Raw genomic sequence first — 26,109 nt, forward strand, 5'->3', positions numbered from 1 at the left:
CCTTTTTAAGATTTCCTTCCACAGCTTTGCATTGTCTGTACCTCCTCGATGCAGTTCCTGCAAAACCCAGCTACCTGAATCAAGGCTTTATTTTTTAATTACCTTTGTATATATAGATTGAATAAAGTGTTTCTATGGAGAAAAAAGTAAGTGCTGTCTTTCATGACTAAATAAATGCCATGGCATTGCTGCCAGAGAGACATAAGGCTTTCCACCACTACCAGAGAAATCCTTCTCCCTACATGCAGAAGAGATAATTGTCGCTGTGCCTCAAGACAGAGTCACTTAAGAATGGTACACAAGCAGCTGTGTGTACACAAGTCAGTTTCAGATTGGATGAGAACCAGTAAAGCAAGTGAGTTTGAAGTACAAAGGGGTCACTTACACCCCCCCCCCATATTGCTCTGCTTCACTCGCCACCTGTAATATGGCAACGGTAAATTATGTGAAGATTACGAAAGTATTGCATGCAAGGTGGTCTTTCAAGCACTGAGGAAAAAATCACTAGTGGTTAATCTGTTGTGTGGCCCATTGTACCTACCTGTGTGTTTTGGTGCCAAAGCAGGCTATTTTTCGGTTGCCCCATCTTCTATCAAGACCTTTTTGTATTGGCCGTGCCCTGTTGCCACGTACTTGTACTTCTTGCCAGGAAGCTTCTGGGGAAGCTAAACGTGAGGGGAGGAAACAGAAGAAGCTTCAGAGGCTAAAGTACTTACTCTTCTTCCCACACCACCTGCTTTCCTGCTTTCCAAGTGTTTTGCGTGCTTATCCAACTTTCAGTATTTTCAAAGTGGTCTGACTTTGATCCAGTTATTGCACTTCTCCTTTTACACCCGAGGAGGGAGTAAGGGGATTTTTATTGTAACAAAGCAAGTTATAGGAGAAGTGAAACTGTACACAGATGGTCATCCTGCCACAGATGAGCTCATGTCAAAAAGGAGTGTTAAGTAAGACCCCTGAAAGAGCACTTGAACTGTTAGCGACCCAAAGGTGTTAAAGACCCCCTACACGTTTCCATTTATAGGTGATTATTCCAGAATGCTTCCCCACTAGAGCCCTTTCATGCTGCTGAGGCACTGCTTTCCCACAGTTTGCAAGAAGCAATATTAAAAGCAAATTCCACACAACAGTTAGTATAGCACCATATGAATAAGCAATGCCTTTCCAAAGGAGCAGCCACACAGGCTCCAGGTTGCCCCCAAGATTCTCTTCACCAGTTTAAACCCTGAGTATCTCCGAAAACAAGTGGATCTCTCACCTTGACATTTTCATCCGTCCTTGGGCTCTCTTTCTGCTCCCACAGGCTTCTCTTATTCACAATGTCTCCAGCCACAATGTCCTAAAAAAGCATGGACACAGTGGTAGGATTTTGAGCTGCTTTTCTTCCAGCTCATTAGATGATGATGATGGTGCTTTTATTTATACCCCACCCATCCGACTGGGTTGCGCCAGATGCTCTGGGCAGCTTCCAGCATAATAAAAACACAGCAAATGTCAAACATTAAACATTTCCTGATACAGGGATGCCTTCGGATGTCTTCTTAAAGTTGTGTAGTTGCTTACTGGTTTCACATCTGATGGGAGGGCATTCCACAGGGCGGGTACCACTACCGAGAAGGCCCTCTGCCTAGTTCCCCGTAATTTCACTTCTTCCAGTGAGGGAATTGCCAGAAGGCCCTCGGAGCTGGACTTCTGTCTGTGCTGAACAATGGGTGTGGAGACACTCGTTCAGGTACACTGGGCTAAAGCCATTTAGGGCTTTAAAGGTCAGCACCAACACTTTGAACTGTGCTCAGAAGCATACTGGGAGCCTGTATAAAAACCTAGGTGTCAACATTTACCACAGGCACCTCCATGCAAGAGGCTTTACTAGAACGACAGAACTTTTATGCAATGTATCAGTATGGGAGCCCTATATTCTGACCCCATTTGATTGAGTGCATTTTTGCACATTAAATCATGTCCATGTAAATGCTTCCTGCAATAAGGTGCATTTTCATTTTTTCTATAACAGCATCAACCTTTACCAACAGTAGGTTCTTTAAACACAAAGCACAAGAGAAGCCCTACCTTACAGGGGGTTGTCTTCACAGAAGTTTGAGCCACTTCCCCCGTCTCCCAGAGACTTTTCGTGCTGGCCACTGCAGCACTAGTGGAAGGCAGGTCAATGGAAAGCTGACGCACAGGCTTCGGAGACTTGATGGATGTCTGGAAGGGACATACGTAAATTTGAAAGAGCTTCTTACTCTGAACCAATTCACCTCTTTTACAATTGTGTCTATCGGGCTCTTTCTAAACACATTCAATTGATTCCCATCTCCAGGTACCTACATGAGGCAGAATCTGCATCACAGTGATGCTCCTGCTTAAGTAAGCTCTAATGAAAGGTGGATGTGTTCCTCTCAAAGATAGGAATTGCAATGCACAACCACTTTGTGCCAGCAGAGCTCCTGTTGATGGTAGGACAGGCAGGCAGGGTGCAGGGCAGCTCCTAAACACCTCTAGTGCAGATACTGCCTCCATTTCAGAGACTCCCATAATGAAAACACACACCCAAACCAGCAAGCCAAACTATACCATAGCTGGTAAGACAAGGGTGGAAAATCTGTAGCCAGCAGGGCAGGAATAGGCAGACTCAGTCTCCATGGCCAGTGGTTAGGGTTGATGTTGTCTGCCTCAAAAGACAATGGAGTGCACCACCAGGGGTAAAGTCAAACTGCTACATTAGTAGCACCAAAGTAACCTCCCCGAGGTGCAAGGCTGAGCAGTATGTATGGAGGTCCTGGGCTGCTCAGACTTTGTGGTCCAAAGGAAAGCAGAGCAATACATCTGGCACCAGCTTGGCTGTAGGAGGGTTGATGTAATTCTACATCATCTCATGCACTACAGGTTTCCCATCCTACAGTAGAGGTGCAACAGAACATTGTAACAAGAAAGCATCTCATTAGGCCCAACAGAAGTCAGCCACAACCCACACATGTGATAACTGGATAGGAGGGCAGAGGAAGCACCTTCACATGCTGATTCCTAGCCTACACCAAGCTGGTAGCACATGCACAGGACTTTGCTTGCCACAGAAAACATGGCATCTGCAGAGACATGCCAGAATCTGAATCCTATTATGTGCAACAGCAGAAGTACCTAACCAGCTTGCCATCCATTTAGAGCCAATCAAGGCAGGTTCTTCAAAGCAATTAACACATTCCCTAACTTAGTCAGGAGTGGAAGGAAACCAGCCTGCACCCTCAGCAAAGTTTTGGACAGCTTCATTAACAGAGTCAAGGAGTTTCACCTTACCTCAATGGCATGAGTGTACTGCTCAAGTTTGTCATCAATCTTTGAAACTGGAAGAGGTGGCTGTGTCTTCTTCACACTGTTACTGGAAGGAGAAGAGGCCAATGGAAAGAGGATTTCTCGCAAACCTGGGCATTTCAAAGCTAATCCAGCCCAACATGTTCAGAGCGCCATCTTCCCACTTGCCAGTGATTTTTGGAATACAATAAGAACTAATTGAAGAAAATACTTAACCATGATTTGTTGCAGTAACCCTGGGTTAAGATCCTGAGAATTCAAGGAAACCATGGTTTAGCTTGCTTAATAAGTTCTGCCCCTGCAGAGGACTTGTATAAAGGAGACACCAGTAATACCTGCTTGTCACTGTGCAAGCAGAAAAACTTGGGAGATTGCCTGAACCAAAGTTTAACCATGGTTTGTTCATGGTAAATAGTGGCCTGGCTCACACGTCATAACAAGCCAAATTCTGCTTTAGTGCGAATGTGTGGGTTCCTAGAGAGGAGATCAAGGCTGTTCTGCTCCCCCTGAATGGTTTTGTTTCTCCTTGTAGTACAGATCTCACAGAAAAGCCATAAGCGATAGGACAAATCTTGGTGACAGCCTGTGGTTAGTCTGGGTTGGAATGACCCAGACTAACCTGCTCAGTGCAGGAGCAGAACTACCAAGCAAGAGCAAAGTGGCCACAATCTCCACCCTAGGAACCTGCACATGATTTAGCTTAGTGCAATATGTGAACTATACCAGTATTTAACCTTGTCTAGCACAAACTTTAGTTGCACATCCTGGTTTGTGGCCAGTGTTTTTGGCTATATATCTAACCAAATTTCAGTTCTTTGTCTGAATAAAGAAGCACAAGTCTGAGCAAGTTTTAAGTGTTATGCCCAAGAAAGAGATACACAGCCCAATTCTTTGCCCTCAGTATCAAGAAGAATAGATGGTTTGGGGCCAGGTGTTGTGAAGGACCCCACAGCACCCACTTGAACCTGCCTAGGCCTTAAGATCACCCTCAGAGATCCTGCATGCAGGCCAAATGTCAAGATTAATTAGATTTGTGGGCACTTCTGATCAGGCTTTTTCAGTGGTGGCCCGATATGCTGGGAAGTTTGATCTACAGATATTAAAAATATAGACTATGGCCCCACCATCCCCCTATTTATTAGCTTTTAAAGGGGCCTTAAATTTTGTACTTATTTCAATCTACTTTTAACGGCTTGGGTTTTATATCATTTTAAACTGCTGTTTAATTTTGCAAATATAATTAGGCTGTTTTTATATTTTTATTTTGCTATTTATAGAAGCTACGTTGGGATGACTTTGCTCTGAAAGGCAGCATGTAACATGGGAAGTAAGTAAAACAGGCAACCCTGTTTGGGGAAGTATTTAATGTTTGATGTTTTATTGTGTTTTTAATATTCTGTTGGGAGCTGCCCAGAGTGGCTGGGAAAACCCAGCCAGATGGGCGGGGTATAAATAATAAATTACTATTATTACTTTCAGCATAGTTGCCTTTAATCCAGTGAAACACAGCATCAACATTGCATAACTTAAGAACATTCAATCCTCGGATGGAAGTTACCTTTTCTGTATGGAGCGGTTCAGGGATTCAGTTCTTTCAACAATCTAAATAAAAAACGACAACACACCAGCTTAGTCAGTGGTCTAGAAGATAGATACAACCTTCCTGCTTCCACCCCAAAATGCCAAGCTAAGGCTGGGAAAAGAGAAGAAAAAAGTGTAACGACTGCCTTTCTCCCACCTGATTTGCACAGTTCTGTACCCTTCTGCTCTTCTAGGACATTGTACAGTGGTACCTCTGGTTATGTACCGTATTTTTCGCCCTATAGGACACACTTTTTCCCCTTCAAAAATGAAGGGGAAATGTGTGCGCGTCCTATGGGGCGAATACAGGCTTTCGCTGAAGCCTGGAAAGCGAGAGGGGTCAGTGCGCACCGACCCCTCTCGCTCTCCAGGCTTCACGAAGCCCTGCGCAACCCTAGGGAGCCCGGCGTGAAGCCGCACCGGGCTCCGGAGGGTTGCGCAGAGCTGCCTGCATTCCGAAGCCTGGGGCGCGCTGAAGAGCGCTCCTGGGCTTCGCGCAGCTCTCCACAAGCCTGGGGAGACCGGCGCGGCTCCCTAGGCTTGCGGATAGCAGGCTGTTCTGGGGGCTGGGGTCGGGGGAAGCTCAGGCTTCCCCTGCGCCAGCCCCGTGCCTGGGGGGGGAATATTTTTTTTCCCTTTATTTCCCCCCCCAAAAAAAACTAGGTGCGTCCTATGGGGCGAAAAATACGGTACTTAATTCATTCTGGAGGTCTGTTCTTAACCTGGAACTGTTCTTAATCTGAGGTACCACTTTAGCTAATGGGGCCTCCCACTGCCGCCACACCGCCGGAGCATGATTTCTGTTCTCATCCTGAAGCAAAGTTCTTAACCTGAAGCACTATTTCTGGGTTAGCGGAGTCTGTAACCTGAAGCGTATGTACCCGAGGTACCACTGTATAGTCCTCCAAATGGGGGGGGAGCTGGGGGGGAAGAGACCCAACCTTTGTTTACTGGGATTTCCAGTGTCCTCCTACCTAAGGATTATGATTCATACCTTTACCGTAGGGCTTGAAGGAGGCTGAGACTCTTCCTCTTGGCTGGAAGTGCTTGGAGTTCTTTGCCGTTTTTCTGGTGCCTCTTCCTCCTCATTCCTTCTCCTTTTCTTCTCCTGGAGAGAAATAATTGGTGGCAATTCAGCAAAAAGAGCTTGTGCAACATTTCCTCTAGGAGTTGTTTTCCACACCCCTGACTACCTTCTCTGCTCTCCCAGTTGCCCTACTCCCTTCTCCAAGTGCAGAACTGGACACAGTGGTCCAGACAGATGACCTCTGACTAGTGAAGAATTTCCCAGGATATCAATATTAGTTCTATTACTGCAGCCTAAAATTACATTAGCCCCCCCCCTTTTTTTGCAGACACATAATGCTGCTGATTCAACAACAGTTGTAGTCAACTGCGTTCCTCAGACCCTTTTCACGTGGCCTGCTGCCTAACCAGATATTCCCCCATCTTATATCTGTGAATTTCATTTTTATTTTATTTTTTGCCTCAATGCGTAACTTTGCATTTGTGTCTGTTGAAATTATTTTTGTCAGATTCAGATGAGTTTCCCATTCTCTCAAGGTAATTTTGAACTTCATATCTGACCTCATCCCATCCCCATGGCTTGCAGTGACAACAGCAGTAGTGTGTACAGCTACAAGACACTGAGGGCCAACAAAAGTTTCCAAGCAGATTTTTGTCTTTCTTTATGTCCTTATTTTGCCCATTTCCCTTGTGGTCCTGTTGCCTCCATTTTGGTTTTAGCCTACTAATTTGCAGGCATATGATGACAGAACACATCTGACCTCTTGCATTTTTTTCTCTTCTTCATGCTGATTCTCTTCTGCGACATGCTGTGGCTCCTCTTCGACATCTTGGAGCTCCTCTCTGACACCCTGATTCTCTGCTCTGATATCCACATCTTCGTTAAGCTTTTGCTGCTGATCCAGCTCTGCTTCTTCTTCAAGCTGATCTTGTGAGATGGAACCAGAGGAAAACTTGAGAAAGTTTGAAGGCCCAGGTGCAAACCGGATGAAGATGGGAGACTCCTGATCCAGGTGAATCTGCCCTAGCTTGGCTTCTGCTTCCATCAGATTGCCTTCTTCTTCCTCATAGGAACGCTTTGGTGACCTAGGACTGAAAATTGGCAATGGGAGGAAAGGATAAGAGAAAAGGACAAAGCTATCAGTTAAATTCCTTTTCTTTTAAAAGCGAAGCACCCGCTTTTAATATCTTTAAGATGAGCAGAGTTACAATATTCACAGGAAAGGAAGTCTACTAGTTCAAATGATGCCACCAATTTGACTTCTATGTGAAAAACAAAATACAGCATTGTGCCAATGAGCTGCCACATAATCATTAATATGGTGAGACACTTGTTTGCATTTCCTTAGTACTCCCCAGAAGTAGGGGCCAGAATGGGAGAGAATATACAGGGGAAAGGCTTTGTGGAGCACCCAGCACAACACATATATGGGAGCTGTCAGGGAACTGCCATCGGAGCCAGGGGGAGAGGGAGGGCTCCAGAGGGATTCCGGAGAGCGTCCCGGGAGGGAGAGAAGCAGCACATCTTCTGGGGAAGGAAATCAGCGTAGCACCAGTGGAGAAGGGGGGCAGATGGGGGAATCGGTGAGGTGGCTCCATGACTCTTCGCCGGGGACTAGCGGGGAGAGCACGGGTCCTCCGCTGCCCACACCCTCCCTGCGCAGAAGGCTTCCGCGCAGGGAGACTAGGCGGAGACTAGGCGTCAAATAACTTTTGTGCTGGAAGAAGTTCAAGAAACGCCCACTGACGGATTCTGCCAGCGATTGAGGCAGCCACGGGCAAGTGGCTGTCCGGACAGAAAAGGTTCACTCAGGCATCCCAGCCAGGTGGGGCGCCGATTTACACACGAGCAACCCCTAGAACCATTACAGGAGCCTTGTATTCTGTTAATGAAGTCTACATTCCAGATTTAGCCCAAGCCACCTTGACACCCAAATGCAAGTGAAACACAATGTCACTGAGAGTCTCCAAAAATTGCTGCCTGGTGCAATTGTCTCCCTCAGCCTAATGGTTAGACTGAGTAGGCTGACTCTACCAGGTTCTAAACTGTCCTGTATCAAAAGTAAAGATAGCGAGTCCAGTGGTGCTCCTGATATATTGTTCAAAACAAGGAACTACTATAGCTGAAAAACCCAGGGCAAAATAGATGAGGGCATTCAGAATAACCAGAATCTGGTGAAGCAGAAGTTATTCATGTTACTGGTAGGATACTTGTGCAATACATCTCAGAGCAAAGATACGCCCTGCTTTGCGGTCCTTCAATGAAAAACAAGGGGGAAATGACATGTGACGCTTTGCGATCCATATCCTGCCTTTTGCGGTGGTGGCAGGGGAGAAATGTCAGGCTGCAAGTTTGATGGCAGCAGCAGTACTGGGAGAGAGGATGCTTGACCTCTGGGTCACAGTTGCACTCAAAATCCCTCAAGGAAAAACCCCACAGAACCTCAGCATCATGTATCTTTTCCCTTCAATCCTCTTTCCTCTCCTAAACCGAAGCACTATTGCATGGCGGCGCTTGTCTATATTATGACTCTCCTGGATGTAAATGCCAAGCTGAAGTTGATTTAACCTTCCACTGACCCACAATGTCCATACCAAAAACATATGGGAATGTGTGTAGGCACCACGAGAAGTTGTGTTTACACAGTTCCATTGCTGGGCTTTGAGGCAGAGCAGATGTTCCTACTAAAGCAGTGCATGGAAGGTGGACAGGCATTCCAAATTAACCCAATAAATGCTGGTTGTAGCTCTGGCAACCCCTCCCTGCATTTCACATGGAACACAAGGTAAATCCATATCTTCATTTATGTGAATTTGGAACCAGGTATTAACCACAAACAAAATGCTAGAAATGTAAAGCATTAAAACATCATTTCTTCCTTATGCAAAGAGTCCTGTTGGCAATAAGAAGTACCCAAGGCTTACCTATAAGCCCTATGCTTATGAATAATCAATTATAAAGCGTTGCTCACCCCAGGTGCCTCTCACCATGCTACTCATTGCTTTTCTGCTATACAAAATTGCTAAGAAAATTGCAACTGAATTTCCACACTTTTCTTGGCATGCACTTCTCACTATGTTTCGTATACACAGTAGTCGTATAGGCAGCATTCATTCTCCTCCATGCTTTACCTCACCAATCACGATAACTTTAATTCCAAAGTCACTGCTTTAATTAATTGAGGGGTGGGGAGACCACAGCTCTGTGGCAGAGGACCTGCTTTGCATTCAGAAGGCCCCAGGTGCATCTGTGATGTACCGGGAATCTCCACACAGGGCGGGGGGGGGGGGACGACGACAAATGCTGTATAAAGATGAGCATTGCATTCATTACTTATAAGGTACCCCCAATGCAGTGAAAATAAAAATGTGCACACTGGTTTATAATTCAGTTAAAATGTGGGGCCATGTTCCTAAACACCACCCCAAACCAACAAAGAACCAACAACATTGTGTTTGTATAGGGTTGCCAACCAAGTAAGATGAGAGCTGGCAGCAGCTTCGCACACAAGGATCAGATGAAGCTTTGGAAAGGACAGAAAAAGCCTCATCATAAGAACATAATAGCAGGCTGCTGGGTCAGGCCAATGACCCATCTAGTCCAGCATCCTATTCTCACAGTAGGCATCCAGATGCCTATGAGATCCTGCAACCAGGATCTGAGCAAAACGGCACTCGCCCCTCCTTTTGTTTTCAGCAGCTGGCATTCAGAAGCATTACTGCCTCTGCGTGAGGAGGCGAAACAGTCACTGTGGCTGGTAGCCAGTGATGGACTTTTCCAGCTCCACAATATCCTTTTTGAGTTGAGGCGACCAGTTTAAGGTCAGCACATTAAGCTGGTGTTAAGAGGCACTTGCCAAAAGCCAGTTACAGAGATAGCAACCTCATATTTGTGACCAAATAGCACCCAAGTCCATTAGGCATTCTACTCTTGGGAAGCTCCCTGTGATATGAAGCCTACTCTCAACTCGCAAGTAGGAGATCTCTATGTATATCCTTCTGTGGACCCACCCAAGGCCCAATAAACCTATCAATCCTAAAATCCACTGGGGAAAGCTAACCAACAGTTAGAAAGAACAAATTCCCTGGAAGTTTACAAATAATTTATAGTCTCCCCGTGTTAAGGCAGTAATAGCTTCTCAGAGTACATATGGCCCACAACAGATACAATGAAACCTCACAATGCACTTCAGAGTCTGAAGCAACTATTTTAAAGGACACAAGAGAAAGATTTCACTCTAAATTCCACCCAGAATCTGGTAAAAGGCCTACTATCAAGAGTCTACTTACACTGGAGTTGTGGCTCTCCCTCAACCTCCAGGAAAACAGGAAGCAAAGCAGAATCATCTCACCTAAATGTGTTTTCCTAATTAAGGTTTTCGGGACACACCCTCCCTTTCCTTTCCTTTCCTTTCCTTTCCTTTGCACTGTCCTGCTGCAGGTGTTCCATATTTTCTCTCTCCCAGCTGAAACAGCCTACATACCCCAGTCATATATTTTTTTAAAGCAAACAATAAACCCACCATACATGTGTTTACTCAGTGGAACTAATGCAGGAATGTCAAATAAAAATCTGCCTGGGCTGGAAAATTTCTTGATAACGGAAATGGCTTGCAGTAAATCAAATTGTTTTGTCCTGAGAGTGGCCAGACTACATCCCCTTACCTAGAAGTAAGCCCCATTCAATTGGTGGGCTTTACTTCTTAAGTTCACCTGCACAGAATTGTTACAATTCTTCTGGTGTCTCTGGTTTGACACCAGTTCTTCTAGTTTGTGCGTAAGAGTTTGCCACTTCTTTCGGAGCAGCGAAAAAGCATCTCTACCTTTCTTCACAGCATACAGGTGCCACCGGCTGGGCTTCTCTCCAGTCGCCCTGGCATGTCTGCTCTCCTTCCGGCACTCCTTCCCCTGCCCATCTCTGCTTGCGCTGCTCAAGTTTCTGGGACCAATCGCTAAAGCCTTCATCCTCTTCCAATTCTGTAGTCCCAGAAGGCTTACCATCAATCCTGAAACACGGGAGAAAGAAAGAAAGATGTTTAACACAATGCAAGTTCAGAATAACACACACATTGTTCTGGTCACTGGCTTTGTTGACTGTTCTCATTTTAGCTACTGTGGGCCCTTCAGATGTTGTAAACTCCTAGCTCCCCTTTGTCCCAGCCCCTGTGGCCAATGGTCAGGCTGATGGGAGCTGGAGTGAAACCAGATGCGGCTGGTGAGTTAGGGCAACTCCACCCTCCTGGCTCTGGAATCACTGCCGCTTACCTGGACAGAGCTGTGGGGACACTGTGATTGGGTGGACACACTGGCAAAAGAGCTGGATCGGCTCGGCTGGTACACCCGCTCAGCCAAACTGCATCGCCACTAAGCCTTCATACCATCATTCCCCTCACAATTTCCAGACGGATTGTTTAAAGGGTATATAAATTCAATAAATAATATTTTTTTCTGCAAGGGGAGTAGGAGTCTCTTTTCTCAGCACCCTTTACAAATTACAGTTCCTCTGATAAGCTACAGTATGAGACTGCTTTAAATCTATAGTGCAGATGGAGTCCTGATTAGTGACAAGAAACACAACCATTCCACTCTCAAGCTCATGCCATTTTGTGAAATTTTGGGTTTTAGCTCTCTCCTTTTCAGGATGTCAACACACACACACACACACACACACACGAGGGGGGGGAGAGAGAGAGAGGTTAACCATCTATACAAAAGCATCCGTAGCAATGCTGCACTATTTCTGAATATTTATTTAGAGTTATGTGGTATTCTTATTAATTCTTTAGCTATTGTGTCCTCCCCACCACCGCAATACAGATTTAGTCAGTGGGTTTTGTTTAAGTCATGAAATAGTGGTCTAGTATCTGCTGCAGCCAAACTACTGGTCCTTCTCCCCATGAATTATGTTGGGACTCACACACCTGCCATTGACAACAACTTTGGGGTTTGTCTAAGATGCACAAACTTCTGGGTTTTCCTTTGAAAAAAAGCTTAAACCCTAGTTTAAAGGTAATTGGGGGATGTTTTCGCTGATTGTTTACAAAAGCCCTTATAAAGCACCAATGTGATTTGGTGTAGAAACTCACAACGGTGTTTAATTTATAGGACTCTGCCTATGCTTCGTGCTTTGTAATTTGCTGCTGGCTATAAGGTTTGTGTGCAGTCAAAACTAGGCTCTGATCAATCCTGTTGGTTTCAGTGGGAGTGATAAGCAGCACAGTTCTATGCATGTTTACTCAGATGCATGCCCCACTGTCTTCACTGGGGTTTATTCTCAGGAAACTGCAGAGAGAATTGCAGCTTAAGTCTCCAACTGATACCAGTAGGAGTTTGAAATATATAACTTGGGCTGTTGCTATGTGTTTATTGGTCACAACAGTTATTTGCTGGCGCAGGAGAAAATTGATCTTGCTCTGTTCTTTTGAGAGCTCATGTGATGGCAGAAGTTCCACAAATACAATATAGTTTATCAGCAAACTGAGTCTAGATCATCTGACTCAAGGATTATTTTAAAAAATCAGTGAGAGTATCCTGTTGGCTTCAAAGTGCAGAAAGTTGTCCTTAAAATATATTCCAACATTTTATCCAAGTGATTTCTAATTAGCTGGCAGACAAACGTCCCACTGCACCACCAGCAATAAGTATTGAGGTAATTCACACTAAGAATACAGTCTGAAACAATATAAAGCATCCTACATTCTTTTGGGGGGGGGGAGACTTGAGGGTGGGGAACTGAACTTTAGATGTCTCTTATGCTTTTAATGTTAAGGATTGTGTATGTGTTAACACAGAGAAAATAATCTCTTCCATTCATTAATAAAGGAAGAGAGGGAAAGGAGCACTTATACCCAACTGGCAAGAGTCCGTCATTTGGCCTTCGGAGTATACAGACTGCATTCCAAAGCTATGATCAAACACAGCGGCTGCAATTTAATACAAAGATGCACAAACTCCTAGGCCAGAGTTAACTAAAAGGAAAATAAGTAACCGGGGATGTGAGAGAGTTGCTTAGAACCTCTTACACCGTTTTTGTTTTTCACAGGCTTCCTTCACTGCCTGAGCCCGACTGCTTTTAGAATAAAAGATCTTCTGACAGCAGACAGATTTAAAGCACTCACAGTGCCTGTTTGATTCGAAACAGTTATGGAAGTGCAAAATGATTCCGTAGTTGAGATGATGCTCTTCCTGTCCCACAATGCCAGGTCCTCCTGAGGTTTCTGAACTGGATATCGTAGAATGTTTAAGCAGCACACACTCGCAAGTTGCAACATTGATCACGAAATATATGTCGTATATTGTACATTTGACATGACAGAGAAAAGGGAAAGGAGAATCAGCAGAGAATCAGTAAATGTTTCTGGAGATCAGTTAGCCCTACTTGATAACCATTTCAGACATGCTATTTTTCTATGTACAATGGTACCTCAGTTTAAGAACAGCCCTGTTTACGAACTATTCAGTATAAGAGCTCCGCAAAACCAGAAGTAGTGCTCCGGTTAGCGAACTTTACCTCGGTCTACGAATGGAAGCCGAATGGTGGAAGGGTACCAGCAGTGGGAAGCCTCATTAGGGAATATAAAAAAAAAATTTATTTTTTTAAAAAAGAATGGCTTTGGTTTAAGAACAGACTTCCGGAACAGATTAAGTTCATAAACCAAGGAACCACTGTACATTTCCTTCTACGTACATTTTCACGTATGCAAATAGTACAAATGTTCCTTTTTCATGACTCTGGATAAAGCAATCTTTACTTTTATTTATGAAGACTATTTATATACCGCTTGACATATAAAAGCGTCCCTGCTGTTATGTGGACCTGCCGAAACAAGACATTGTAGATGTGGCAATTGCTCTGCTATATCATGAAGCCGATAGAAAGACAGTTGTGTTGTTTTTTTAGAGCTTCATTCACAAAGTACTGAAGTATAACATCTGAAATTTTGTCCACATTAGCTGGCTTACAGTCAGATTTTGACAAACTAATTACTCAGTCGCATGACGAAGCTTCTGTCTCGAAATGCACATCTGGTGGTGTTCAAGCTTTGATCTCAAAAGAACTTGACTGAAACATTTGTTTCTTCATTGCTTTAAATCACCAACTCCATTTGGCAATAGTGCACGTAACTGAGGTTCTACCTTAGATGAAGGAATATTTTGACTTATGTAAACAGTTGTATGTATTTTTCTTAAGAATGGGTGTGTTGCTCAGATTTATAAAGGTAGCTTTTTAAAATGCCTGTTGGTTCAACAATGGACTGGACATTCGGATTCATTTATGATTATACATTCAGATAAATAATTATTTCTTTCCACACACAGATGCATCAGTGCATCTTTCCCTTGTGAAAAAATTGGTCATCTAAAAACTGGAGCTATTGAATTGCTCAATTAGATTAGTCGTCTATCTGCCCTCCCTTCTTACTGAAATTATGCTAAAATAACTGGGATATCTTAAACTTATAACATCACTGTTATAGCAGAAGACTCTGGATATTGAGGCAACATTGAAACTTATTGTGCTACAAGGCAGTTGCAAGAAATGCAAAAGGATATTGTTTTCAGTAACACTATGGAAGCAGCCGAGGAAAGCATGGAAACTGCTGACCACGAAGCATCATCAAACCTCTTTGTAAGCTCACATAAAAGTTTTCTGACAGTATTATTGACAGTGGGGGTGTCAGTTTTGAAGGAAAGAATGGAAAAGAACTAGAGCTCAGAAGGCTTGATGACATTGTTCTTGACCATTGCACTCAATGAATTGGAAAACAGATTCAAGGAAAGGGACAATACTGTTATAGTAGCAAGTCTGCAAGCATTACAGGAATGATGACAACTTGAATCCACTGTGTGAAATATTGCACAACTCAGATCACTGTAAAAAGCTAGGAAAATTAAAATGGGAGCTTGAGTTGGTAAAATACTGTATTGAAGAGAGACTATCATTGGTCTGATTTGCAGATGAGCTCACAAAATACTGTATTTCCTGGACTTGGTCTTTTGGTTGAGGCTGCATGGATAATTCTAGTGTACTGAAGTAAGAATCTAAGATTCCACCCTAGTCTGTTTCTCCTTACAGTCACCAGCTGGTTGCCTCTGGAAGCCAAGCATGGCATGGTGTTGATGGCATTGGCCATTGCCATTCCCCCACTCTCAGTCCTGTATACTCATCATACTCAGCTGAAGGTGGAGAGGTGCCCAAGACATTCTGTGAGGTTCTGATGCTCTGGAGTAAGGGACACAATAAAGGATGTCCAACAAGCATAATCTGGACCTACAGGGAAGTTATCACAGCTGTTTGTTGAAAGTGGCTGCAAGAAGCCCCCTTCCTTCCTGGAAATGAGGGATTGGTGCAACAAGGTACAAGAAGAGGATGAGTCACCATAAGTGCGAGCTGAGTTTACTTAAGAGAAAGACAGTATTCATATGTTGACCTTTGCAGCCAGATCAACAGCTGCAGAAAAGGCTGAGAAATGGGTGGGGAGCGGCATGAAGCCATCAAGTCAACTATTTTTTTAAGTGAAAATGAAAACCTTTCTTTTATAGAAAAATAACTAGAAGCATAGTTTCTCTCTCGTTGTATTAACTTCTCCTCCAAAATCCAGTCTTCAGATGCAACACTAAAAAAGGGTCACTTTCTAATGGGGCATTTCCCTAGCAAACACATGGTCCCAACCGTGCATCTTCTGAGAGAACAGTGTGTGTGTGTGTGTGAGAGAGAGAGAGAGAGAGAGAGAGAGAGAGAGGAGGGAAGTTGCAGGGATAGATGCTTAGCCATTACTGAGCCACCCCATTTTCTCCAGCAATTGCTCCCACTCCCCCACAAAAAAAATCACATTTTCATCCCATTTACACTTTCAGTTTTGGAGCCTGACTGGGAGAGAGAGAAAATATTATAGATGGCTTGGGAAAACATTTGCAGGCGGAAACTGGCAAGCAAGAGAATGATTCACCTTCCCTCTCCTACCAGCTGAATTCCCCCTGCCTTTGACTTACAAGGGAGGAAAACATGGGGCTTCTTCTCATAATCCTCACTGGGTGACATCGGGCCAGTCGTCACCTCTCAACCTAACCTACCTACCTCGCAGGGTTGTTGTGGGGATTAAATGAGGAGAGCCCAATTACTGCCACCTCAAACACTAGAGGAAATTATTGTTCTCCCTGAAATAATGAGATTGCAGCCAACCACATGGGAGCTGATTCATTTGGCCTGCACACAGTGCTGGCGTACCAAGCCAGATAATAATCATGTTTTCCTCAGTATTATTGTAACCATATTAGTTGGTTGAAAAATGTTATACAGTGGTACCTCAGGTTAAGTACTTAACCTCGTATCTACGGGACCGCCTCTCCTGGTATGCCCCACAGAGGAACTTACGGTCTTCAAATAAAAACATCTTGAAGGTCCCAGGCCTCAGAGAGGTTAGGCTGGCCTCAACTAGAGCCAGGGCTTTTTCGGCTGTGGCTCCGATCTGGTGGAACGCTCTGTCACAAGAGACCAGGGCCCTGCGGGACTTGACATCTTTCCGCAGGGCCTGCAAGACAGAGCTGTTCCACCAGGCCTTTGGTCAGGGCGCAGCCTGACTCCCTCCTTTGGCAATCTTTACAATACTTTAGTTTATGGTTGCCATCAATTTTGATTTTAATTAATTCTTTGATGTTTTTATAATGTTGCACTATTTTAGTGTTGTTAGCCGCCCTGAGCCCGGCTTCGGCTGGGGAGGGCGGGATATAAATAAAATTTATTATTATTATTATTATTCGTTCCGGAGCTCTGTTCTTAACCTGAAACTGTTCTTAACCTGAAGCACCACATTAGCTAATTGGGCCTCCTGCTGCTGCCTCGCCGTCGGAGCACGATTTCTGTTCTTATCCTGAAGCAAAGTTCTTAACTTGAGGTACTATTTCTGGGTTAGTGGAATCTGTAACCTGAAGCGTATGTAACCCGAGGTACCACTGTATTATTTTATTACACAAAATAATACAACTGTAAATAATATTTCCTTAAAATGAAATAAAAACAAAGCAAAACTATATATACATATATAAATGCATCACAAATAAAGCAATTCCTTGTCACTTTTATTGAATTAACTTCTATTTGAGGACATACTGTTGAGTTCTGGAGAATTCTTCATCAAGCAGCTGACAACTGTGAGATATTAGTTTGTGTTTTAACAGTGGGCTGGAATAAGGGGGTGGGGGGTGTCATTTTATGCTCAGTCGCTTCTCACCGGCTTTCTTGCGCTGCCACCCCACTCTCGGAAGAAGTGCTGGTGGTGGTCAGGCCTTCTTCTGCCTGGGACCTCAGCTGTCTCTCACGCTCCCTTCGGCGCCGCTCTCTGGCTGCTTCCTCCTCGTCCTCCACACTCCATTGCGCCGTCAGCCTATCAATCACAGAGAAAGTGAAGTCAGGTGAAGCAGAGGTATGGCTATGTTCAATGGAGAAAATACAAAGCCCAAACCACCATGAGCAGCACAGATCCTCAACTGTCATAGCTCAGTGGAAGAGCATCTGCTCTGCAGGCCAAAGCTTCAGTCCCCAGCATCTCCAGGAAAGAGAAAGAGACCCCACCTGAAGCCCTGGAGAGCCTCCAGTGCCAATCAGGGCAGACAATACTGAGCTAGGTAGTCCAAGGCAGTATAAAGAAGCTTTCTAGAAAATGCCAACATATGAAAGAACACTTGGTGAATTCAGGCTGACAGAAAGGGCTTGCTGGGTTGAGCAGAGACCTTACATCAGCTCTCCAGGTTGGGGAGGGGTAAGGAGTTTGGTAATAATAATAATAATTATATATATATATATATATATATATATATACACATACCTACCCTGCCCATCTGGTTGGGTTTCCCCAGCCACTCTGGGTGGCTCCCAACAGAATATTAAAAACACGATAAAACATCAAACATTAAAAACATCCCTAAACAGGGCTGCCTTCAGATGTCTTCTAAAAGTCAGATAGTTGTTTATTTCCTTGACATCTGATGGGAGGGTGTTCCACAGGGCAGGCACCACCACTGAGAAGGCCCTCTGCCTGGTTCCTGTAACCTCACTTTTCGCAATGAGGAAACCGCCAGAAGGCCCTTGGAGCTGGACCTCAGTGTCCAAGCTGAACAATGGGGGTGGAGATGCTCCTTCAGGTATACTGGGCTGAGGCCGTTTAGGGCTTTACTGTTCAGCACCAACACTTTGAATTGTGCTCAGAAACGTACCAGGAGCCAATGTAGGTCTTTCAAAACCGGTGTTATATGGTCTTGGCTCCGAGGTAAGGTGCAAATGCACCAGCACAGCCAATCCAGCCCTGCTGGTGGAGCATCTGCCCAGCATAAACCTTCCCTCCCCTTCTTGGTAAATAACAGCAGTTACCTGACAGGAATCTAGCACAGTAGCCCCACTCCCACCCCGACCAGCCGCTTTGTGTGCTGTATTGCTTCTGAGGCACTGTGCTGCACAGCAATTGTGTTGATCATAAAATTACCTGTAGTGGAAGCCCATCACTAATGTAGCTTCTACTCTAGCAACTCTATGCACAGCTAGCTGTAGTATTCCTACCTCTAGTGTAGTGGAGGTCAACCTTATTACCTTTCCAATAATATTTCAATGGAACTCTTGCACCAGCACTCCCTTTACCTGGGACACAAGCCAAGTTTGCTGGGCCTTACCATTATCCCTTTGAAATATAAGGCATACCCAAACCAAGAGCGTGATCAGCTAAAGTATGCTTCGTGTAGTTCAGCTTGACAAATTACTTGGTTTGTTCTAAGTGATATGTTTGTGCCCCTTTTCAAGAGCATAGATCCTCCCAAAGCAGCTTGCATAAAAGAGAATCACAGCAAAACCGTAAAACATTACCAACTACACAATTAAAGTAAATGCACAATTCATTTAATTAAATATAAAGGAAGCAGCCTATGATAGGAGTACACGTCATGGAACTCACTGCAGCTTACTTGTGACAGCATACATTCAACATGTAAAACATATGTAGCCAAATGAAATGCATCCTTTGGCATTTCATTAGAAATGCAAACCATCTCGCAAAGCACTGTTACCATTTAAAGTGCTAGTGTGGAAGCAGGAACCCTATCAAATAAAAGGAAAGAAGTATCCAGTCTCTGCTTGATAGTCTTCCTCATTCTCCAATTTATTCTAGCATATTCTGGTAGTGCGCAGGCTACTGGGGAAGAGACTGCAGCCATGTTGCTTCTGCCTGGTCATTTTGCTGCTGTGTCTCATTGAGATAAGCCACGTTTTGGCTTAGTGTGTTGCACAAACCTGGGCTGATATTTTAGCTCTCCTGGGCAAACCAAGAACTATAAACCAAGAACAAACATTGGTTACAGTTTATAGTTAGAGAAAGCTAAATCACAAGCCTGGGTTCAGACAACAATCTAAGTCAAAACATGGCTTAGCTCAGTGTAGCACAGCAGCAAAATGAATGGGGAAGCACAACACAACCACAATCTCCTCCCTAGGAGCCTGGGCATTCGCGTGCAGCCATGGCGCATCTGTCACAAATAAACTTGAAAGCCTCCTCATCACCTCATTCACTTGCCAGAGCAAGGAAATTCCATCAGTTATCCTTTTGCTCTGGCAGATGATGTCATCTAGATTTCACAGTAGGGGCGGGGTGAGACTGGGTTTCACATCCCTGTTGCATCACTGCACAAGTGAATTCAGCCACTTGGGCTATTAGAGGCAGACTTAAACTGAGATTTAAATGAGAACAAAGTAAATTGAAACTAAGTGAAATAGACGACACTCAGAAAATGCTGATTCTGACAGGGAGAGAGGCCAAGAAAAGAGCTGAAAAGCCTGGGCCGCCATTCAGTCTCCACGAGGGAGGGAGAATTGTGAATGGTGAGGGACTTTGACATGTTTTCTTAGAAACATAGTAATTTAGTCAGAATTCCTGAGCCAAGCTGTACCATTGCTACAAATGGAGTGTGTGTGTGTGTGAGAAAGTTGGAGGAGGACACCCAGTGCTATCGTCCCGCAGGCCTCCCGAACCAACTCTGCTACATGCTGTTTTTCCTTCCTCCCCGACAGAAGATTAAAATTTTGACATAAAACTCCTCTCAGAACATCCCAGCCACCAGATAATAAAATTCTCTGTCAGCAGAACTACCCCTCAGATCCCAGAGGGAACGATAAGGTTTCCGTAACATTCCAACATGGGTGATAACATGGGTTCTGGTGCCAGCCCCGTTCTTCCCCTCTTTTAGCAGCAGACCACGCTGGTTTCTGCAAAACATACCAGCAGGATAAATGCCTGCATGCAAAGCCCATGAACCAACCAGCATTTCTTAGCCCAAAAAAGCAATAAAAGTGCAGGTTCACATATTTTAATTTTTAAGATGAGGGCCAGCAGAGAAGGGTCTTGCAGTGGTGCTGCTTACTAGGAGATAGAGGGGCAAGGCAGTGCCAAGGTCGGTGCAGCACAAATTTAGTTCATTTAACAAAGTTGATACATGGCTTGATTGTAGCAAAGCCTCTAAGCGGTTTACAAGAGATACTAAAACTACCAGTGTTTTTCCCCCTATTAAAACAGTTTAAAAACATTTAAAGATAATTAAAATGAACAGTAAAAGAAGTTATAACACATGTCTGGATAGGCTTGCCTAAACAAAAATGTTTTAAGCAGGTGCCGAAAAGAATACAGTGGTACCTCAGGTTAAGAACTTAATTCGTTCAGAGGTCTGTTCTTAACCTGAAGCACCACTTTAGCTAATGGGGCCTGCTGCTGTCACTGCACCACTGCTGCACAATTTCTGTTCTCATCCTGAAGCAAAGTTCTTAACTCGAGGTACTATTTCTGGGTTAGCAGAGTCTGTAACCTGAAGCGTATGTAACCCGAGGTACCACTGTACAGCAAAGGCGTCTGCCTGATATCAATCTGCAGGGAATTCCAAAGTGCTCCAAATGCAATTGTGCAGTCAATCCAGCAACTTTGAACCACTTCACCTCTGCCTCACACACCCCTTCCCAAAAGCAGCAGCAACACGACTGACCCAGGGCCAGATGACCACTGCCACCCCACCATGCTATCGGCAACTGTTGAGGGCTACATCTCACATTGCTTCAATGTGGAAGGAACATGGAAGCAAAATCCCATACCTATATGGCAAGAGTGCTGTGTAAATGCCAGTCCTCCCATACTCCCCAACCTCCCCTATCTGCTCATAAATGAGAAGTATAGAAGTGAAAACATGCAGCATCCCTACCAAAGGGGCACATTTATTTTTCCAGTGCCCCTTGGCAGGATGTGGGGGCGGGAATAGGTTCAGCTGATGGGTATGGATCCATTGATTGTCTCTGATGTCAGCAGGGGAAAAGCAGATGTCCTCTCCATGAGTCTCTTGGCCTAGGTAAGATAGGACTCAACCCAGTTGCTGCCTGCAGATGACAGCTTAAAGAAGGCAATGCAGGATGCAGTGCTCTTCATCAGCTGGACTCTGCTGTAGTACTGGGCTGTAATCCTTCTCATTTATGACACCAAAAGCCTGACTGTTGCCCAATGCTCTTTACATTAAAATGTGGGTGGGGCAACGTGTGCGCTTACGCGTGTGTGAAACAGAGCTGGCACAAGCAGGGGATGGGTCAGAGCCCAAAATGGATAGGGCACTCCTTTTTTCTCTTTTTCTGCTACCCCTTTTCTCTTCCTTCATCTCTGTCAGCGCCCTCTTCCCTCCCCCCCCTTTCTGTTGCTTCTCCTTCCTCCCCTCTCAGAAGGAACGTGTGAAATGGACATGCTGACATTTTGAAATCTGGATTTGGGCATCAACACCAGTGGGCCAAATACCAATGTCATTTTCAAAACTGAAATTTGAAATCCAAATGTAAATGCAAAGCAAAGTTGATTTATTAAATCCTGTCGCAAACCATCTATCCAATATTGTCAGATAACATGTGCTACTACATGTCAGCTGTCAGCTGTGGCCAAATGATGACTGCTACTGTAAATCTGCAGCTAGAGACTGTCAAATGTTGATTGATGCATACCAAATCATGGCATATGCTCTGTTGACATCATGACAGCTATCAAATACCAGCTTCTACAGGTCAAATGTATGTGTTTGTTATTTAATTATCATTACCATTTATAGGGGATGCAGGTGGTGCTGTGGCCTAAACCACAGAGCCTAGGGCTTGCCGATCAGAAGGTCGGCAATTCGAATCCCCGCGACAGGATGAGCTCCCATTGCTGGGTCCCTGCTCCTGCCCACCTAGCAGTTCGAGAGCACGTCAAAGTGCAAGTAGATAAATAGGTACCGCTCCGGCAGGAAGGTAAACGGCGTTTTGGTGCGCTGCTCTGGTTTCACCAGAAGTGGCTTAGTCATGCTGGCCACATGACCCAGAAGCTGTACGCCGGCTCCCTCAGCCTATAGAGCGAGATGAGCACACAACCCCAAAGTCGTTCGCAACTGGACTTAACTGTCAGGGGTACCTTTACGTTTTTACCATTTATAGACTGCTGTACTGTCTACAAGATCTCAAAGCAGTTGACATACACGACAAGCACAAAAAACCACATCAAGTCATTCATGTAACAAAACAGGGGTCCCAGGTATGGGGGGCTGCGGGGGAACTCCCTTCTCCTAGTAACATGGCCAACTACATCCTTGAGCTTCTGTCACCACCTAAGCACATTTTTGTTCATGGAAGCATATTCTAGGATATGTTTTTGTTTCTATTTCAATTTTTCACATTTTATCATATTGTGTTGCTTAATTTTGTTACTGGGTTTTTGGAAACCACACTGTGATCTTTTTCTGAATGAAAATATTTAAATAAATGAATACAATCAGAGGAGGGACACAATTGGATGCAACTCTATATATAGATTAGATGGACACAAACACACACACAAGTATTTCATGGTAAACGGACACTTTCTTTTCCCCTTTCTGCTTTCTAGCTTCACCCCATAACTTTGAGCTTGGGCATACAGACCCAAGAACAAAGACAGCAAAACTGTCAGATGCAAAGACCTGAGAAACCTCTATCTTAATTCATTCTGCGCTCATATTTACTGTTTTCTCCACAGTTTCCATGGAAATAGTTGTCTAGGCCCTGGCAGAAAGCCAAAGTAGTGTGCTCTTTTTTTTTTCTAATACAGTAATCTAAATGAAGTCATTCATGGACTTTCCATCATGACCTCTGTCCCATATGTATGTGACAATACTTGACAAAAGGCCTGATTCAGAAACACTCTTAATCCAAAATTTTCCAGCTTGCCCTGTTCCAGTAGGAAGAGAAAGTCACAATTTTGGTAGATGTATTTGGGATCCTCATTTTGTTTAAACTGAGCTTTTTCCAGAACGTCAAACCAAGGGTTTAAAATTGGAATTGCAACACCCCTCCCAGATCTAGCTTGCATCCTTGCCCTGGATTAGACCACTGGGAGTCCATTAGGAACGTTGTAACAAGCATTTATATTGCCATTGTAGCCTCCTTTCGCCGCTCCCTTTGTTTCTCAGTTGGATGTGACTAATTTTCTCTCCATGACCTCAGAAGCTCATGATCTGTTGCTCTTTCTTTTGCTCTGGCTGCATGGAATTTAATTGAAGGACAATTACTTCAAGAGCAACAGTAGCCCCACGACATTGCATACAAAAAGGCAAAAAAACGATACAGCTACATGCTTGAAAGATAGGCTGCACTAGCGCTCTGCCAAATGGCATCCTCCTGGCAACAATCTCACTCCTACGGTTTCCACCTGTCTCTCCATTATCAGGTTCTTCCTTTTAGTTCAACTTCAGTAGCAGAAAGTAGATGTATTCATGTTTGCATTATTTATATGAATGAACCACCAATTGTTGCCAGTTTGGAGAAGTTGCAACCTTGTCCACGTCAGCTGACTCAACTCACTACATCAATTCAAGACGGCAGCAGTACCTTCTCCTCAAAAACCACAATTTTTGTGGAAAATCATTTTATGTGGAGATGTATGGGTTTTAAAACTTGCTCAAAATTCTTAAAGTGGCATAGTTATCTTGATAGAAATGGTCCTCTGTTTCCATCACGGGTGAGATGAGTCAGAGTGAAGCATTACAGTTACAGCTGGACAGGAAATTCTGCTTCCTCTGCGATGAAGCCATTTTAAGCCCACTTCAGGTGTTCCTACTCCATGTGATTAACACCCCACGGAAAAGGAAGTGGGGACAAGCTCTCTCACCCCCATCCCCCTCCACAAGCTGGAAGGTGACTGCTTGCAACAGGGATAAAACAGGTCTGATATTGTTATGTTGTAGGTGAGCATATCAGACGACACAGCAATTCTTCAAACAGCTCTTGTTTATTCACAGGCCAGAACTGAACTGAAGGGTTCAGCCAGCCTGCTTATATAGAGCTCCACTACAATGCAACAGTAGCAACTTTCTGTAGCTATCCAATCACTGAACGTCACTTTGAATTCCTTATTTGCATATGTGGACCTGAGTGAAAACTATCTACAGTATCCCCCTGCTGGCCCAGGGTGAGAACTTCAGTACATAACAGATATATTCCTGCATTCAGTGCTCTTCCTTCCTCTTTTGGAGGTGTTCTGGCTGCAACAAGGAGCCTGTTCTCCTCTTACAGGCTCCCTGTGATTTTAGAACCCTTGAAAATCAGGGTTCGATGATGAGTGGGGAGTCTACAACATGAGCAGAGCTGGCTCACACTGCAGTCACCATCCAACTTGTGGAGGGCAACAAAGATGGCAGAGAGTGCAGGGCAAGGGCACTCGTCCCTACTACCTGCACCACGCTGATATAGGAACACCTCACTAGGACTTTAGTCAAAGGAAATTTATTTTTCCCCACAGCTGTGCACCTCCTGGAATATATATTTTTGCATAGGATTTGTCGATTGGCTTGCGGGTACAATTGTCTGTGGTTCTGAAAATCATGTGGCATTGGCTGGGCACATAAACACATCTGACTGCTGTTATCAGGCACTACACATTATGGAAAGACCTCTCCTCTAAGTTACCCCAGTATTAAGCAGTTGTGGCATGATCTCACCACATTAGTGTTTCCCCAGCACCCACAGAAGAGGCCAAGTGGGAAAATGCTAACACAATGACATCACGCCATAGCTTTCTTCTTCATTTCCAGGAATCCAAACACATTTTTCCCATAATGCACAGTTTCAGCCAGAGATATTCTGGGTGTGGGCCCTAAACTTTCCAATGTTCTGTGCAGAAGGGATGTGGGGGTGTCACGGCTGCTGGAGAGGGAAGAAATATGTGCTGCAGACCCAGTAATAATCCCCCAAGCCTGTAATCATATAAACAAAAGCATACTACTCATTAAGCATGATATATAGTTTGGCATTCTGTATGCAAAAATAAAAAATCACCTGTGGACTATGCCATATATGTATTATGTCTGCATCGTAAGGGATGGTCAAGTGAAAAGCCAAGGAAAAGAATTACATCGAAAACATGTTTTCTTTTTATTTGGCCCCCTTTGCACAATTAGTTATCCTTCTTGATCCACTTGAGTTTCTCAGTTGTTTGCGCTTCCTGGTGAATCAGACAGGAGAAAGAGCTGAAAGAAAGCAATCAACGTCTGAGCCCACATGCACACACAAAGAAACAGCTTCTTGAGTCTTGATTCACTTCTCTTTTCAGTGATAAGAGATGGTAGAAATGTTAGCAGGATTGCAATCTCTGATGCACAAATGGGCATGGAATACAGAGTAATCTAGAGACCTGGGGCTTACCTAGACATAACAGGGCAGCCTCCTCTGTTAATTCTGATAAAGAGGTAGGGGCAAACAGGGGTCTAATTCTCTCTCTCTCTCTCTCTCTCTCTCTCTCTCACACACACACACACACACACACACAATATGCACCCATGGATGCAGGAAATCGAACCCTGCTCCCTTCTTCATCTCACTTTGCCTGTCTGCACCCTTATCAGTTAATGCCTGCTCTTCCCCAGCTCAGCACACTTTTGGCATCCAATCTGGGAGCAAAAGTGCCCATGGAGGTAAGATGGGAGAGGCTAGGTTCAGCTCCCCTCACCCTGACCCATCTTTTTGTTGTAAAATGTAGAACTCCAGGACGCAATGTGCCTCCCCATCGTGTGTCATGTAACATGGCCTGTATTTTGGTTGGTTGGTTGCTTTGTGGCAGAAGACAAATATGCTACCAAACACGATACACATTCACTGTGTGTCATATCTGAACTGTGGGCATG

The 26,109-nt window shown here is 44.4% G+C and overlaps 1 protein-coding gene across 2 annotated transcripts in view; it reads right to left on the reverse strand.

Annotated features, from left to right (window-relative positions):
- Window positions 1-26,109, reverse strand: part of LSP1 (lymphocyte specific protein 1) — a 76,039-nt gene that overhangs the window by 11,857 nt on the left and 38,073 nt on the right. For both annotated transcript variants that reach the window (XM_080999316.1, XM_080999317.1), the window contains exons 2-10: window positions 17,151-17,303; window positions 10,743-10,925; window positions 6,681-7,011; window positions 5,888-6,001; window positions 4,871-4,914; window positions 3,298-3,379; window positions 2,071-2,208; window positions 1,259-1,339; window positions 542-665 (exon numbers count right to left, since the gene is read on the reverse strand). In XM_080999316.1, the coding sequence (XP_080855442.1) occupies window positions 567-665; window positions 1,259-1,339; window positions 2,071-2,208; window positions 3,298-3,379; window positions 4,871-4,914; window positions 5,888-6,001; window positions 6,681-7,011; window positions 10,743-10,925; window positions 17,151-17,303 (1,225 nt within the window). In that variant the 3' untranslated portion in view covers window positions 542-566. The remainder of the gene's footprint in view (window positions 1-541; window positions 666-1,258; window positions 1,340-2,070; window positions 2,209-3,297; window positions 3,380-4,870; window positions 4,915-5,887; window positions 6,002-6,680; window positions 7,012-10,742; window positions 10,926-17,150; window positions 17,304-26,109) is intronic.

This window comes from Podarcis pityusensis (assembly GCF_964106645.2).
Source record: "Podarcis pityusensis genome assembly, chromosome: 1".
Classification (NCBI taxonomy): domain Eukaryota; kingdom Metazoa; phylum Chordata; class Lepidosauria; order Squamata; family Lacertidae; genus Podarcis; species Podarcis pityusensis.